At 36.2% G+C, this 17,728-nt stretch overlaps 1 protein-coding gene across 3 annotated transcripts in view; it reads right to left on the bottom strand.

Annotated features, from left to right (window-relative positions):
- WDR76 (WD repeat domain 76) overlaps window positions 1-17,728 on the bottom strand; it is a 55,939-nt gene that overhangs the window by 24,227 nt on the left and 13,984 nt on the right. For all 3 annotated transcript variants that reach the window (XM_007472452.2, XM_007472453.3, XM_007472451.3), the window contains exons 3-8: window positions 11,967-12,059; window positions 9,681-9,736; window positions 6,340-6,466; window positions 4,647-4,748; window positions 4,506-4,546; window positions 2,734-2,887 (exon numbers count right to left, since the gene is read on the bottom strand). In XM_007472452.2, coding sequence (XP_007472514.2) covers window positions 2,734-2,887; window positions 4,506-4,546; window positions 4,647-4,748; window positions 6,340-6,466; window positions 9,681-9,736; window positions 11,967-12,059 — 573 coding nt within the window. The remainder of the gene's footprint in view (window positions 1-2,733; window positions 2,888-4,505; window positions 4,547-4,646; window positions 4,749-6,339; window positions 6,467-9,680; window positions 9,737-11,966; window positions 12,060-17,728) is intronic.

The raw sequence follows: 17,728 nt of genomic DNA, 5'->3' as shown, positions 1-17,728 counted from the left end.
TCCTAGTCCAATTTAATATTAGAGCCTTCTCACTATAATTATTTACAATTCATCACATGTGTCCATGTCTTGTTTATAAGCCATTATTTGCAAGTTGTCGTCATATATTAAATTGGGAGCTTCTTGAAGGCAGGAGTTGTTTCTTTCTTTTTTTTCTTATCCTCAGACCTGTTACATAGTAGACCTTTAGTATATGTTTCTTGACTTGACTAGAAAAAATTACCCCATTATACAACTAATATTATACCATATACAATACAATTTTTCAGTGCCCTCAAGACTGTCTATGGGCCATTAAAACCCACCACCACTCCCTTGCTATCCTCTGACGGTGACACTCTCATAAAAGATAAAAAAGGCATCAGCAACAGGTGGAAAGAACACTTCAGTCAGCTTCTCAACCGACCCTCTTCAGTCGACCAAAGCGCCCTTGACCAGATCCCTCAAAACCGCACCATTGAACAACTTGACGTCCCTCCTTCAATAGAGGAAGTCCAAAAAGCCACTAAACAAATGAGTGCAGGCAAGGCCCCCGGTAAAGACAGGATCCCAACCGAGGTGTACAAGGCCTTAAATGGAAAGGCGCTCCAGGCATTCCACATAGTGCTGACCAGCATATGGGAAGAGGAAGACATGCCCCCAGAACTCAGAGCATCGTAGCCCTATACAAGAACAAAGGTGCACAAGCAGCCTGTGACAACTACAGAGGCATCTCACTACTCTCCACTGCCGGAAAGATCCTCGCCCGTGTTATACTCAACAGACTCCTGTCATCTGTTTCAGAGCAGAACCTGCCTGAATCACAATGTGGCTTCCGACCAGATCACAGCACCATCGACATGGTCTTCACGGTGAGGCAAATGCAGGAAAAATGCCTTGAGCAGAACCTGAGTTTCTACGTTGTCTTCATAGACCTGACAAAGGCGTTCGACACAGTGAACAGGGAAGCATTGTGGGTGATCCTCAGCAAGCTTGGTTGCCCAGCAAAATTTGTCAAACTGATCCAGCTCTTTCATGTCAACATGACAGGGGAAGTCCTATTTGGTGGAGAGACTTCCGATCGCTTCAACATCTCCAATGGCGTGAAACAAGGCTGTGTCCTCGCTCCGGTACTATTCAACCTATTTTTCACCCAAGTATTACGACATGCTGTGATGGATCTAAATCTGGGCATCTACATCAAATACCGACTGGATGGCTCACTATTCGACCTTCACTGCCTGACTGCAAAAACAAAGACAACAGAGAGACTCATCCTGGAAGCTCTCTTTGCAGATGACTGTGCTCTCATGGCCTACCAAGAAAATCATCTCAAAACCATTGTGGACAGGTTCTCTACAGCAACAAAACTGTTTGGCCTGACTTACCAGCCTCAGCAAAACAGAGGTACTGTTCCAACCTGCACCAGGGAGGCCAACGAACCAGCTGTGCATTACAATCGATGGCACGCAGCTTTCTAACGTCAACACTTTCAAGTACCTGGGCAGCACCATTGCCAACGACGAGTCCCTACACCACGAGATTAATGCCAGGATCCAAAAGGCCAGCCAGGCACTCGGCCGGCTGCTCTCTAAAGTCCTCCAACACAGAGGTGTAAGCACTGCGACGAAGCTCAAAGTGTATAACGCAGTGGTCCTCAGCTCGCTCCTGTACGGTTGCGAGACATGGACACTGTACCGGAAGCACATGAAACAGCTAGAGCAATTCCACCAACGCTCTCTCCGGTCAATCATGAGGATCCGATGGCAGGACCAAATCACCAACCAGGAAGTCCTCGACAGAGCCAACTCCACCAGCATCAAAGTCATGTTCCTCAAAACCCAGCTACGATGGTCTGGACACATCATCCGCATGGACCCACAGCGAATACCAAGACAGGTATTCTATGGTGAACTGTCAGCTGGACTCAGGAAACAAGGTCAACCAAAGAAAAGATTCAAGGATCAGCTAAAGTCCAACTTGAAGTGGGCTGGCATTACACCAAAGCAACTAGAACTTGCTGCCTCTGACAGAAGCAGCTGGCAACCCCACATTAACCATGCCGCCGCCACCTTTGAAGATGAGCGACGTCGACGTCTTGCCGCTGCGCGTGAACACCGACACCAGGCCACAACCGCACCTCCCGTAACAACTGGCGTCCCATGCCCCATGTGCCACAAACTCTGCGCCTCAGTCTTTGGACTTCAAAGCCACATGAGGGTACATAGATGATAATGCACAAAGACAATTGTCATTCTCGGTCACCGAGAGATTACCACTATTATACCATATTCTAAGAAAAATACAAACACTTGTTTACAAATAATATTATTTCTAGTTTCAAAATATCTTACAAATACTTAATCAATCCTTTTATATGATGCTATTATCCAATTCACTGATGATGTTCCAGAATTGAAAAGAACCTTATAGCTCATTTAGTCCAATCCCCTCTTTTTAAAAGGATACTTATGCCAAGACATATGACACTATTTGCCCAATGTAACAAAGATAGCAAATAGCCACCCTGGCTTTTAACCCAAGTCCTTTGACCTCAAATCCACTGCTTTGTGCACTGCATCAGTGTCAAAATAACAGTGAGGCTCAAAGAAAAAGAATTTAAGCTCTGAGATCTGAATAATGCAACTTGTAATCATAAAATCCAATTATGAATTTTAAATAATATTCATAACACATAAGTATAGGGAATTTTCCAGATTCTACTTTATCATTTTCAAATATGAAATAGCTTACCAAATCCCACAGTCCAACTTGACCAATCTTGTCCCCAGCTGCCACCAGTGTCCTAGTTTCTGATGGATGAATAGCCAAAGAGCATATTCTGGTCTTGGTAACTTTGCAAATATTAGCTTCATTAATGACCATGCCACTCAAACTAGCTTTATATCTGAAAAGAACAATTAATTCTAAATTTAAAAATATTTCTATTCATATTTAAAGCAAAAAAATTATTTTTTTCAGATTTTTGCATAATCTTTTATATTTTAGCTTCAGATTCTTACATAATTTCTTGTATTTTAGCTTCGTAATTTTGCGTGGTTTTTTTTTTAATTTCAGCTTCAAATAATTGTTTTATGTTAGCATCTCTAAACACAGTACTTAGGAGTACAAAAATGACATTACCTAATGATATAAAAAATTGGAGGTATGCTGAATTCCTCAATGTCCCTAATTCTTCAACCACCATATAAATGTTGAAGAATGTAGTATTCATTTATATATATATATATATATATATATATATATATATATATATATATATATATATAAATATAAATTATTTTTCTATCGGGCTTCACAAAACACGTGAGGAGCAGGACAAGGCCAGAACTCTATTTAGCTCCCCTTCACTCCTAATTAAGAGTAATCTAGGCAGTTGTTGCCTGAGGGAAAGGGGATTCGTAGCTAAACAGCTTTCCCAGGCCTGCCACTTTGGATTTAAAAAAAAAATCACTTACCTCTACAGCTGATCAAAATAAGCTATTAAAAGCTGAACTTAGGGATAGTGACAGTACAGAAAAGGTTTAGGAAAGTTAAGAAGATTGAGGGTATTTCGTCACAACCGATGTGGTCAGCCAAAACTGTAAAGGATAATTTTAGTGTTGTGACCTAAACTATATTATTGGCCACCATGGATAATCCCAAATAACAACAACAAAAAAAATTTTACCCAAGTCAATCTGGAAATTTATGGTGATTTAATTAACATAGTGGAAAGTAATTTAAGAAGAAGGGAGAAGGAAAAGGGTGTAGGATTTCTCCCACCAAGATTAGAGGCTTCAGAAGGTAAGGTTTTGGAGAAAAAGAGGAAGGAATCAGCATGAACTCCAAGAGGGCTCAGCCAAGATGCCTGAACCTGAATTAGCTCAAGGGCAAACTCATTGCCAAAACCCTGACAAATAGCTGCCACCACGACAAGATGTCGGAACGCTTAGCATGCTGCCAGCCAGACACGCCTCTCCAGGAAAAGAGGCCTAAGAGAGCAAGTGACTTGCCCTATATAGATGGTTTTACGTCACTTTCCTGCATCTCATCTGTACCAATGTTACCTTAGCTTTATTTAGGACAGCCCAGGAGTCTGTCTGCTGTTTCTGCACATTTCTGTTGAAGGCCATTTTCTCAAATACTTAATCCTTGAGTATGGTGCAGACATTCCTGACCTTGTTAAACTAAGTAGGATGGAGAAATGTAGAGTTCCCAAGACTTGATTCTGTTAAACTAAGTATCTCCATTGTTACAAATCAGGAAATAGCTAAATCAAATCCTCTAAAGTATGGTCTGAGTAGGGTGGAGTAGTTTTAAAATTCACACATTTACCTTATAAGATTATTACAAAAATGAATAATATGGAAATAGATATTGAGTGATAATACATGTATAACCCAGTGGAATTGCTTGTTGGCTCTGGGAGAGGGGAGGGGAAAAAGGAAGGAAAAGAATATGAATCATGCAACCATGGAAAAATACTTAAATTTAAAATATTAAATTAAAAAAGATAAATTTACCTTTTCATACTAGATAACTTCTTAATACTCTTATTTCTTGGCTGCAATATTAGAGAGAAATCAGAGCAATAAGATGATGAATTTATTCCAACTTCTTTAACAGATATTAAAAACCACAGTTAAAAGTTCTGAAAACGATACCTGGCTTATTTTCATCCACATCTGCAAAAGTCCTTTAAACATTTCATTTTCCCCATTCTGATTTTCCGGTATCATTTCCAAAGGCCCAGGAGGTAAGCGAGACTGTTAGAAAAAAAAAAAGAAACAAGGTTTTCTTTGGGGCTTTAAAAACTTTTATATAATGGCCACTAATACACATCCCTTTGTTTAGCCATCAGTACATCATCTTAATGAAGCTTGTCTCTTGCTGAAAGTTACAGAAAATAAAAGAATCAAATAACATATTTTTTAAATACAAGCTACTTCTTAAGAGTAAATCTTCTTAAGAGTAAAAAATCACATAAGCTATATCAACTTCTGTGGAGCATCTGGAAAATCAAATTCAATAAATATTTATCAAATGGTTACAAAGCATTTTAAGTTTATAATGTCTAGTGAAATTAAAACTACCAAAGTAGTTAGTTTCCTTATAATAGAATCCCTTTCCAATTTAGAAATGTGTTTTGAGCCAAAAGCTAAGAACAGAAAAATGTCTATGACATTGAAAAGATAAACGTGGGAGAGAATGTCACTACCACCTTATTATGAAGAGCCCTTAATTTTCTTTTTACAGGCAAAAGTTTACCATTCAGGTAAGAGACAAAACATATATAGTCTATTCACTCTATATGACATTACCGTTTTTAAAATTATACATTGGTATCCATAAGGAAAAACAAAGTAGCAAGAGCTTTTATCTTTTTATTCTAATATTCATAAATGTATCATAACAAAACAGATTCTCTTTCCTTCTCTCTCCTATACTCTTTCTCTTCAATCTTCTTTCCCTCTGTGTTCCCTTCTATTTCATCCCCTCTTTGATTCCCTAGACCTTTCTTATCTCTCTCCTTGCCATTCAGCTTAGTTTGCAATCTTGGATTACTAACAATGTTAGTTCAGGAGAAATCAACTTTGTGATTCAAAAGACATTTTCTGACATTTCTTGTTAAAAATAATTTTGGATTCATAAGGGCAGTTGGAATTAATATCAGCTTCCCTATCTATATATTTTTTAATTTTCTTTCTTTTTTATTTGTTTTCCTTTGCATATAGGGCATCTCCCTATCTTACCCATGCTGGAAGTACAACAGTCACACTCATGGGCCCAGTCCCACTGTTTATCAACATGGAAACTTTGATTTGTTCAGACCAACTTAGGCTGGTTCATTCCTCTCTAGGAAATTTAGTATCCCCAATCCATCTCCCAGAATCACCACTTTGGAGTCAGACAGTGCAGACATCCAATTGGCTTTAGTACTATTCCATCTCAGAACAAATGAGCTCAAGCAACCCACCAGTCACATCCTCCTCAGTGGCAAGGGATTACAGGTATCTGTCACCGTGCCTGGCATCTATCTGTCATGTATATATTTTAAATCACTCCCACGCTATTATGTAGCATTTAAAAGCAACTGTTAGAGAAAAGGGGAGGAAAGAGAATAAGGATTTATTTATATAATATATATTCAGAATTCATTTCCTTTGTGAGCCTTCTAAAGTTAACTAAAATGAGGTATAAACCTCATTTCATCTAATACAAATTCAAATTTAATACAGTCCACATTAGTTAATTCTGAATTAATGGTATTTTCATTACCCTAAGAGTTTCAAAAACCTAAGAGTTTTAAGATTCTTTTTTTTAGTTATTGTATTATATTTGCACTGTTACTCTTACATTTTGTTCAACCACTGATTCAGGCTGTGGTGAAGGATCTGGCAAGGGGACTCCTGATGGATCTACTTTTAATAACCTCATGGATCTTCGACACACAATATCATCTTCTGCCTTCACTGGCTTCTTTCTAAAGGAATGAAAAGCCCATGTTAATTTATAGCATATAGGTCAATTACTTTACTATTACCAAAGTGAGAGAGAGCACTACAATCAACTCTAACAACTATGAATTTAATTTCCATGACTGGAACAAAAACCACAAAAATAAATAAAAGGACTCTATTTGTCAGTACAGAAATCAAGAAGATTATTCTCTAATGAAAAGCTACAGAATGCATATCCATAGAACAATGTTTTTGTTTTTCTAATGGTATGAATGCAACTGGACTCATCCACATGTCATTCAGTCCCAAAGAGTCCAGTGAGAAATAAAGTCTTCTAGAACTAGATGAGGTAGTAGGAGTAGGTATTATATATAAAGTGCTTATTCTCTTCCCCTCTTCATAAGGATGCAGAGGGAATTCATCACCCTAGATTTTTTTTAAGTACAACAGATAGAAGAAAAGGCAGATAACTAGATAAATATAAAAACGTGGGAAAGTCCTTTAAGAATGTCAAGCAGTGGGGCAGATAAATGGCTCAGTGGATAGAGAGCCAGGACAGCAAATAAATCCTGGGTTCAAATCTGGCCTCAGAACTTCCTAGTTGTGTGACCCTGAGTAAGTCACTTAATTCCCTTTTGTCTAGCTTTTACTATTCTTCTGCCTTAGAACCAACACTTAGTATCAATTCTACGATGGAAGGTAAGGGTCTTAAAAAAAAAAAGAAGACTGTTAAGCATGCTTAAGCTCATGATAAACTAAAGCTAGAGAAGAAAGCTAAGGACATAGAAAATTGTTTTTCTTTTTTTTTTTTAAGCATATCAGAAAAAGAAGAGAAAAGGTCAAAGGTGGGGCATCTGGGTGGCTCAGTGGATTGAGAGGCAGACCCAGAGATGGGAGGTCCTGGGTTCAGATCTGACCTCAAGACATTTCCCTGGGCAAGTCATTTGACCCTCATTGCCTAGCCCTTACCACTCTTCTGCCTTAGAACTAAGACAGAAGGTATGGGTTTAAAAAAAGAAAAAGAAAAAGGTCAAAGGGGGAAAAGTGATGCTGAGAGGATGGGACCAAGATAATCAGAGAATGGACAGAGGTGTTCGATTCTTTATATTGTTTGCTATTGCTTTTTTCTGCAGATGAGAACGCTCTTTATAGAGAAGAAAGGGCAAACCAAAAATGACTATTCAGAAACTGATATCCAAGATAAGTAATTAGATAGTAAGGGGGTGCCTAGCTTCCTGAGATGAATGTAAACTTGCCTGAATCAGATGAACTTACCCTGGGAAACAGAATTAGCAGATATGGATGCTACTCACTGCCAGTTAGTTATCTTTGTTAACAAAAAAAATATCACAGGAATTGAGAAGGGGAAATGTTGACTCTATTTTTCAAAAACAAAAGGAGGATGAAGCTACAAACTGAAGGTCAGGGAACTTGATTTCAGTTCCTGGCAAAAAATCTTATTATTAGGAAGGTCAGATGAGAATAATCTTATTTCCCTTTCTGATGGGTTTCCAGAATGGTAGCATAGAGGAATTCTATAGAAATATTTTACTGATATTTTAGCAGAGTATTTTCAAAAGACTCTTGTACTCCTTTTTTTTTTAAACCCTTACCTTCTGTCTTAGTCTGAATTCTAAAACAGAAGAGGGACAAGGACTAGTCAGTTGGAGTTAAGTGACTTGCTCAGGGTCATTCAGCTAGGAAGTATCTAGAAGGAGGTAGAGGGAAGGAATCAGGGGAAAATATATTTTATTAAAAAAGAATAAGAGGGAGGTAGGGGAGAGAGAGAGAGAGAGAGACACCCTTGGGAAATTTATGAAGCCCTTGATTATTTTTGTAACAATAACATTCCTATTATCCTGCTGCTAATATCAAAGATAAAAGACATTCTACCATGCTATCATATAATTTTGTTGGCAAAAGTACACCCAAAATGTCAATATTTGGTTCATTCTGTAATGTGAAAATTGGTGAATACTTGCAGTTGTCACATAAATTTTATTAAATACAAAATTAAAATCTTATTTTCAAAAACTTTAGTTTCACTTTTCAAGATCAAGTTCCAATCAAAATATTTTTCCCACTTATTTACTATAAAATATGGGTTCCTATTTTATGCAAATTTACTTTAAATGCTTACCTTTTTTGGGTACCAGTTATCCTTATATAATGCATAATGGAACATATATCCTTAGATAATGAGGATCCTTTAACTACTTGCATGCTGTATCCCACCCTCTATGATCTCTTTCAATTCAAAAACATTTTATCATCCAAGTACTATGCTACAAATACTGAGAAAAAAATGAAAATAGATCTTGGACTAGCAGCTTATATACTACTGAAGAGAAACTAGATATATTGCGATAAAAGTTTAAACAAAGTAATTGAGAAGAGCATCAGGAAGAACAGGAGGTAAAGTGCTAACAATTTAAGGTATCAGTAAGGTGGCTCTTTATTCATTCCAAGAGACAGAGGTAAAGACAGAAAATATCCCAGGCTTGGAGGGACAATTGGTGCCAAAGCTTAGAACTGGAAGATGGAATGGCAAATTCAGGGAACAGGAAGTAAATTAGTTTTGGTAGAATGGAGAACAGGTGAGTGGGAGTTTGGACCAACAGGATCATAGATCATAGATTTAGAGGTGGAAGGAAACTTAGTGGTCATATAATCCAAGTCTCTCAAGAAACTTGACCAAAATCACTCAGGTATTAAGGTGCAAAGGCTTGAAAAAAACCCAAGTTTTCTGACTTTAAATCTAAAGCTCTTTCCATAGTACCACCTCTCTCCTAGACTGGGCCCAGATTGGAAAGTTTTTAAATACCAAACAGAGGAGCTTTTTTTATTTCCCAGAAGCAACAAAGTATCACTAAAGTTTTTTGATTATGAGAATGACAAGGTCAGATTTTACTTTAGGAATGTCTATCTGACAGCTGTATAGGTAGAATGCAAAGGGCAAAGACATAGCAGAGAAATCAATTTGATTACTGCTGTAGCACAAATATAAGATGATAAGAGCTGACAGAGATAGGATTTGAATCTAGGTCCTGACTCCAAATCAGTTGCTCATTCTACTGCAACACACTGCCTCTCCAAGTATGACTTTCCCATAGGATCCTCCATGTACTTCAACTCAGTTCTAGAATTTCCAGTCTGATGTTACTTTCTCAAGTCTTCTACCTATATATTCTACAACATGCCAGATTCTAAGAATCACAGATCTAAATATTATTTTACCTCTTGATTCCATGAGAAGGCCTTTTTGTAATCATTTCACGTAACCTTGCAGCTGTCTGTAAAATATCCAAAATACATATGTGAAAATATTAATATACTCTACCATATACACATTTTTACAGTAATACTTGTTTGATAGATATAGTTTAAAAAGTGTTTTTCTCATAATAATCATGTGAGGTCAGTATGAAGAATCTGACAGAGGTAAAGTGATCTGAATAGAAGCACTTGTGGGAACAGAGGAGAGAGAGCTGGAACTGAAGTCAGGGAGGCCTGAGTTCAAACCTAGCTTCAGACAAACTTCCTAACTGTGATACAGGGTAATTCACTTAATCTGTCTGCCTCAGTCTTTTTCATTCTAAAATAGGTTTAATGATAGCTTCTACACCTCCCAGGGTTGTTGTGAGGTTCAAGTAAGAAAGATAACTGTAAAGTGCTTAGAACAGTGCCTGGCACATAGTAGATACTTACTAAATGCTTAGTTCCTTCCTTCCATTCAACTAATAGTTACTAAATGTGTAAAAGTGGAACCGAGAGATAAAAATGTTTATGTCATGATACTGTTCTCAAGGAACAATACCCAAAGAGGGATTAAAAACATGTATCTTTATAATTATGATGTTATTCATTCTGCCTTGTTAACTGTATTTATTTTCTAATAATACACTACAAAGCTACTCTAAGATTCTACCATTTATTGGAATCACCTGAGTCTAAAGAAGATATATTTTGCTGAAAAGTTTTGTTAATCAAGCTTTCATAAATCTAATATCTTCAACTGACTTATAGATTAAAAGTATAGCTTCTATAGAAATGCTTTATCTGATCTTTTTCAAAAATGATTTCTGATCTTCACTTGGCAATGGCTATCTATTTAGCTTCAATTTTGCCTTTCAAACCACTCAACCATCCCTCACATACATTCTAAGTAATTGATTATTTCTTATCAAACATTTAAATACAATTGGAAACTGTATTTAGAAGCTTTCATTTAAAGAAATCAATAAATTCCCTAAAAATCAAACTCCAGATTGTACTTATTAATACTGATGCCATTAATTGTGTAAAATCTCTGTTCTTGGAACACTACACCATGAAATATCTCCACAAAACATGTCACCCTGTGTAAAAATAGAGATTTTGAACCCCAGACTTCAATCCCCAGAAGTCCTTGGTGTTTCCCAGAATTCCCTATAATTTCACCTGAGTCCCCAGGTTGGCGAGATGACAATTGGTATTTAACTGGCAATAACACCTCCCTCTCTCTTCCATTCCATTGCAATGATGTAGTAAGTAAGCTAAGCACAAGGATTCTGAATTGGCTACTCAGCCATGGGCACATGGTTATTATTGTGCATTTTCTTTATTCCTTGATTTCTAATAATCCTTAATGAACCTCATAAAATGTAATATTTTTATTATTACGAGATATAATTTAATTTGTACACCTACTCTGGAACACATTTCTTCTTGTTATGTGCAGCTGAGGAATTAAAATGGCTAGAGGATCTACAAGTATAAATGGAAGAAGAAAAAAGTTCCAAGTAACACCCATCCACCCATCCCACCAACAAAATTAACTTCCAAAAGATTGGCTAAAAGAGATCACTAGATCAGTTACCTGGAGAACCTTATTTATTAAAGAAAAAAAAAGTCTTTGTCTAAGAGTTAAGATCAGCTTTAGCATGTGTATCCATTAAGGACAATGACATACCCACTTGAAAGCCAAAGTGCACCCCTTATTCTATGAGGCAAGGAAAATCCAGAAGTGAGGTATGATGTCCTAGTCTTACTATAATAAGAGTAGAGCTAGAGAAGTGAGCAGAAGGGCTTGATGAGATATGCAATCTAGAGAGAATGCTCTACCCAGGCTTAAAGAATACTTTGGCTAAATTATATCCATTGTCCATAAGGAACATCCCCCCACCCCTTATCCAAATATGGCAATCTATAGATTGTCCTGGAATCAAAGGAGAGAAGGGAATAACCTTCTGTGGCCATTTTGTTGTCATTAAAAAAAGATTGTACAAGCCTCTAGGCAAAGCACTGTAGAAGAGTTACTGTAACAACACAACCTTGAACATAGGTTTTCCTCCCTATCTTAAGATGTCCTAACCGGAAGACAGTTTCCTCCCGGTAAGCCCAAACCTTACGTCTCTTGGCATATCTTATCCTCCTCTCTCACTATTTAAGGGAGGATGGCATAAAATTACATTAATAGAGTAGTCATTTTGCAATAGTGTAGAATTTGAGTATTTTCTAGTTAAATTGAGAATCTATACAAACCTCTACCAGGTGAAGTGAAGCAAAAAAATCAGCATTTTCCGATATGTTTTTTAGTCTCTTCTTTTCATAAGCTGATAGTTCTGTTGAACCATCCTATGGAAAAAAAATAACATATGTACAGTTCTCAACCACAGCACTTTATAGACAGGACTTAATTCCACATAGGTCACCACATCTTTGAACATCACCTTCCACTCATTCAATTCTGTATACAAGGAAATTTCCAAGCAGTCAAGATATTGTCTTATCTCAATCTTGACAATTCCATGAAATGTTTCATTGCATCTTTATTCTTGAAAAGGTTTCAGTGGATTTCCAAAACAGTGTGAAGTGTCCTGAAAACTGTTAACAAAGACGAAATTTGGGCAGCTATGTGGATCACAGAGAGCCAGGCCTGTGTTCAAATTTGACACTTCTCAGCTGTGTAACCTTTCACAAGTTACTTGACCCCAAAATCTAGCATACTGTTGTTCTGCCTTGGAAACGATACTTAGTATCTATTCTAAGACAGAAAGTGAGGGTTAAAAAGAATATTAAATTTACAAACTAATTCACTTTACTAGTTAGTTGCATTTATAACTTTAATGGAAGGAAATATAGTAAAAGGGGAAAATGCTATGTCAGCTCTTTCTAAAATGCCTTTTGGCTAAAGAAACATCACACATTATTTAGAAAAACAATGAGCTAATTAACAAGCATTAATGAAACACCTCCTATGTGCCAGGCACTCTGCTATTACTAAGAATACAAAGACAAAGAAGGGAAGTCAATGAGCTTACACTCTAACCAGGAGTACAATATACCCACACTCACACAGATATGTGTATATATGGTCTAGATCAAATATTACCTCTTCCACGAGGCCCTCCCAAATCTCTCCAAATAGAAGAGATCCTTTCCAAGCCAGCATTTCATGCCTCTCACAGTTTTCTAACATTAAGCTATATTAACATGTATCTCAGGTCCTCACTATTAAACTGTAAACTCCTTTTAAAGGCTGTCTTTCTGTCCCCAACATGTGGAGCAACTTTGCTAAAAAATATGTGCTGAATTGAATTGTTACAAAGAAAGTGCTTTGTAAAAGGCAAAACCCACCCTTAACTGTGGCCTATCACCATTATAACTTTAAACATCCTAGGTATACAGCATGTAGATAATTCAACTTACTAAATTTTTAAGTACTTACTATGTATAATGCCAAAAATCCCCAAAATCCCAAAACTGAGGGAGACGAGTAAATAAGGCAAGGTCCCTGCTATCCAGAAGCTTCCAAATTTGTGGAAAGAGAAGGATTTGGACAAAAACTCCTAATTTTTCAAGTTTATCTAGCATCTTCTCTCTATTTTATCTTCATGTGAGTTCCAGTAACAAGTGATAATGTTAAATTTTTATATCATTGAGGCCTAATTTGATCAAGTTAACAGAGAACATACAAACTCCCTAGAGCCAAAAGGGAGCCTTCTATAGCCATATTGTTGTTTAAAAGATTATACAGTAAGCATTTATTAAATGCCTCTTTGCACATGTCAGGTAATATGACACATAGAACTATGAAATGATTCTGCCATTGTGGAAAGCAATTTGGAACTATGCTCCAAAAGCTATTAAACTAAAATCCTTCTTTGACCCAGAGATAATACAAAGAAAGAAGAGTGTGTGTATATATATTGTGAATCTTAAAATTTCTTAGACTCTACCTTAGAACATTTGGTTAAGGCTATTCCCTTTTAAAGAATTGAGGTACTTAGTCAGGAATGTATGTGAGAACTCTAACATTACTCCACCCATACTTAGGCATACTTTAGGGGAAGATAAAGTTGTAAAACTCCTTAGTGAACAATAAAAGTACTTAACTCATACTTATAGTGAGGCAAAAGCCCTTAAGCTAGGTCTATTTTTAGATCTAATACAAAAGGGTGCTAAGTACCTATGAAGGTAGAATTAATCACTAAAACAGCAGGCAAACAAAAGGCAAGTTTAACAAAAGAGGTGTGAAGTTTTAGTCTACCCAGAGAAGGTGATTAACAAAAGAAGATGTGAATTAAGAATGGTCAGTCTTGTGGAAAACATCTACTGTGATTGGTAGATGTGAAAATTTAGAGGAGGTGACATAAGAGAAAATTCTCTTTAAAAGGAGGTCAAGAACTGAGAGCTGGGTTCTCTGGGTGGCTGAATTTAGTTGAGCTCAGGAGGTGAACTGGAGGGTCTCTCTGAACACTAGAGTTTTGATTGGGACAATCTTGTGGTGAGTGATTAAAGACTGACTTAGTTTTCTCTCTTAAAAGAAAGGCCTAGGCCCTAGCCTTCCTATATTACTTCTTACTCTGTCTCTCTCCCTTCCCTTAATTTCTTCATTTATATTAATTAAAATCTCCATAAAATCCAGCTGACTTGGGTATTTTCATATTTGGGAATTTTTCCCATGGCGACCACTTATTTTTTATTTTAAATCAAGACACTAAAAATTATCTTTATGCTTTGCCAATCCAAAGTCTTGAACCCATATTTTTGCGGTCACTATATATATATATATATATATATATATACACACACACCAAAATATTTACTGCTACTCTTTTTGGAAGCTGAGGGGATGCCCATCAATTGGGAAATGGCTTAATAATTTATGGTACTTATATGTAAATAGCATGTGAAGACTTGTATGAACAAATACAAAGTGAAGGGAGAAGAATCAGGAGAACAATTTATACAACAAAAGCAATAGACAAACAACTTTGAAAAAACTTAAAAACTATGAACAACACATAATCAACCACAAATTTCTAGAACTCAAAATTAGACATGCTACCTATCTCCTGATAGAGGTAATGTACTTAGTACAGATTGAGATTTTTAAAAAATATGTCCAAAGGAGAAATTTATTTTACTTGATTTGTCATAAGGGTTTTGTTTTTTTACTCTAAAGCACTTTTCAATCTGAATGAGAATTTACTTTAAAACTACTAAAAAGGAATGAAAGTATCTATAATAAAGGATTCTTCAAGCTGAACTGGTTTTTCTTCATTAAGGTATAAAAGGTTTTTTAGCAGACCATAGGCTATTCATTTCTATTCAAAAATCTATTAATGAAATTTTTTTTCAGAATTACCAATATAGTAATGATAGGATTTTATTTCCTTTTAAAACACACACACACACAAATAAAAAGTTCAAGAATATCAAGGGAATCAATTTTTTTTTAAAAAGCAAACCTAGCAGTACCAGATATCAAACTATACTTCAAAGTGGTAATCATCAAATTAATACTGGCTTAGAAATAGTGTTGATTAGTGAAATGGATTAAGTATACAACATATAAAAGTAAATAACCAAAATATCCTAGTGTTTGATAAACCAAAAAAAAGCACTTAGGATAAGAACTCATTTCTCACAAAAACTTCAGGGAAAACTGGAAAGCAGCTTTGCAGAAACTAAGCATAGACCAATTTCTCACATCATATAAGAGAAGTCAAAATAGGCACATGATTTAGACATAAAGTTGATATAATAAAATAAATTAGGAGAGCATGGAAAATATCAGATCTATGTATAATTGAAGTTTGTGAACAAAGATGAAATAGAGAAGATCACAAAAAAAGAAAGTTTTGATTACATGAAATGTAAAAGGTTTTGCACAAACAAAACCAATCCAATCAAAATTAAAAAGAAAGCAGGAAACTGGAGAGGGAGTGTTCTCTAATAAAGGTCTCATTTCTCAAATATATAGGGAACTGGGCCAAATTTATAAAAATATAAGTTATTCCTCAATTGATAAATGGTCAAAGGATATAAATAGGCAGTTTTCACTTTAACTTTGTCAGATATCATCATTGCAACTCCTGCCTTCTTTCTATCAGTTAAGGCCCAATAAATTTTACTCCAACCCTTAATTCTAACCTTGTGAGTGTCTACCTGCCTCATGTGTGTTTCTTGTAGACAACATATGGTAGGATTTTGATTTCTAAAACACTCTGGTATTTGTTTTCATTTTGTGGGTGGTGAGTTCATCCCATTCACATTCAAAGTTATGATTGCCACTTGTCTATTCCCCGGAATTTTGATATCCTCTCCTCCTAGTTCAGTTCTTTCTTCTTTTGCTATATCTTCTTAAACCAGTGGTTTATTTTTAATCAATCCCCCTAATGCCCTCCCTTAATATGCTTCCCTTTATGCCCCCTCCCTTTTTATTCCCTTATTATTATTTTTTAGGGTATGTTAAGTTCCCTGCCCCCTCTATTTCCCTCCCTTTTTCTACTCCCTCCCCCCTCCCCCCTTTCCCCTTTAGTTTTCCCTTCTCACTTTCCCTATAGGGTAAGACAGAATTTGATACCCCAATGTATCTAGATGCTCTTCCCTCTCAGAATTGGTTTCACTGAGAGTAAGGTTTAGGTATTACCTATTATCACTCTCTTCGTCTCCTTCTTATAATAGTATTCTTCCCCTCCCCTTCCCATGTGCCTCTCTGTTTCTCTTGGTGCCATCTTTGATTCCCCCCTCCCTTTTTCTTATTTTTGCATATCATCTTAAGCCACTTATTACCCCAATCTGTTCCTGTGAATGATTCTTCTAATTACTATAATGAATATAATTTTTGAGTTACAAATAACATTTTCCCATATATTAACAATTTGATCTTATTGAAGCCCTTAAAGAAGAAAGTTTGAATTTAAAAAAAAACATTTTCCCCCTTTTCCCTCGCTTTCTTATTTACCTTTTCATATTTCTCTTGATTTTAGTATTTGGATATCAAATTTTCCACTTAGTTCTGGTATTTTCTATACAAATACTTGGAAATCTTCTATTTTGTTGAATGCCCAACTTTCCCCTGGAAGTATATAGTCAGTTTTGATGGGTAAGTGATCCTTGGTTGAAGACCCAATTCTCTTACCTTTCTGAATATCATATTCCAAGCCTTGTGATCCTTTAGTGTGGAATTTGCCAGATCTTGTGTTACCCTGATTGGTGCTCCTTGATATCTGAATTGTCGCTTTTTGGCTTCTTGTAAAATTTTTCTCCTTAGCTTGGAAGCTCTTGAATTTGGCAATAACATTCCTGGGCATTGTCTTTTGAGGATTTATTGTAGAGGGTGTTCTATGAACTCTTTCAATGTCTATTTTTCCCTCTTGTTCAAGAACATCAGGGCAATTTTCTTGGATAATTTCTTGTAGTATGATATCAAGATTTGTTTATTTCTGGGTTTTCAGGTAGACCAATGATTCTCAAATTGTCTCTCCGTGATCTGTTTTCATGATCCGTCATCTTATCAATGAGATATTTTTATGTATTCTTCTATTTTGTCAATCTTTTGTCTTTGCTTCATTAATTCTTGCTCTTTTGCAAGATCATTGGTTTCCAATTGCCCAATTCTGGTTGTTAAGGCCTGGTCTTCTGCTATCATCTTTTGATTTTCTGCTATAATCTTTTGATTTTCCTTTTCGGTTTGGTCTATCCTGCTTTTCATGGCTTCCATTTGGGAGTTCTTGTTCTTTAAACTGTTATTTTCTTTTTGAACTATTTACCACTTTTATTGCCAGAAGGCTTCCATCTTTTTGGTAAGCTCCAATTTAAATTCTTCAAGAGCTTGTGGCTATTTTCCATTTTTGGGGGGGAAGATTTTAGCATATTTATTTAGATTTCCTCTTCTGCTATTTCCTCTGTAGTCTGCATTTTTCCTCCATAAAAATTATCCAGGGCCAATGCCTTCTTCTTGTTTTTGTTGGTGTTGGGAAGTGGTTCCTGGTTACTGTTTGCCATCACTATGG

This window comes from Monodelphis domestica, chromosome 1, assembly GCF_027887165.1.
Source record: "Monodelphis domestica isolate mMonDom1 chromosome 1, mMonDom1.pri, whole genome shotgun sequence".
Lineage (NCBI taxonomy): Eukaryota > Metazoa > Chordata > Mammalia > Didelphimorphia > Didelphidae > Monodelphis > Monodelphis domestica.
Note: the sequence above shows the minus strand (reverse complement) of the source record. Positions and strands in the feature narration are given on the sequence as shown.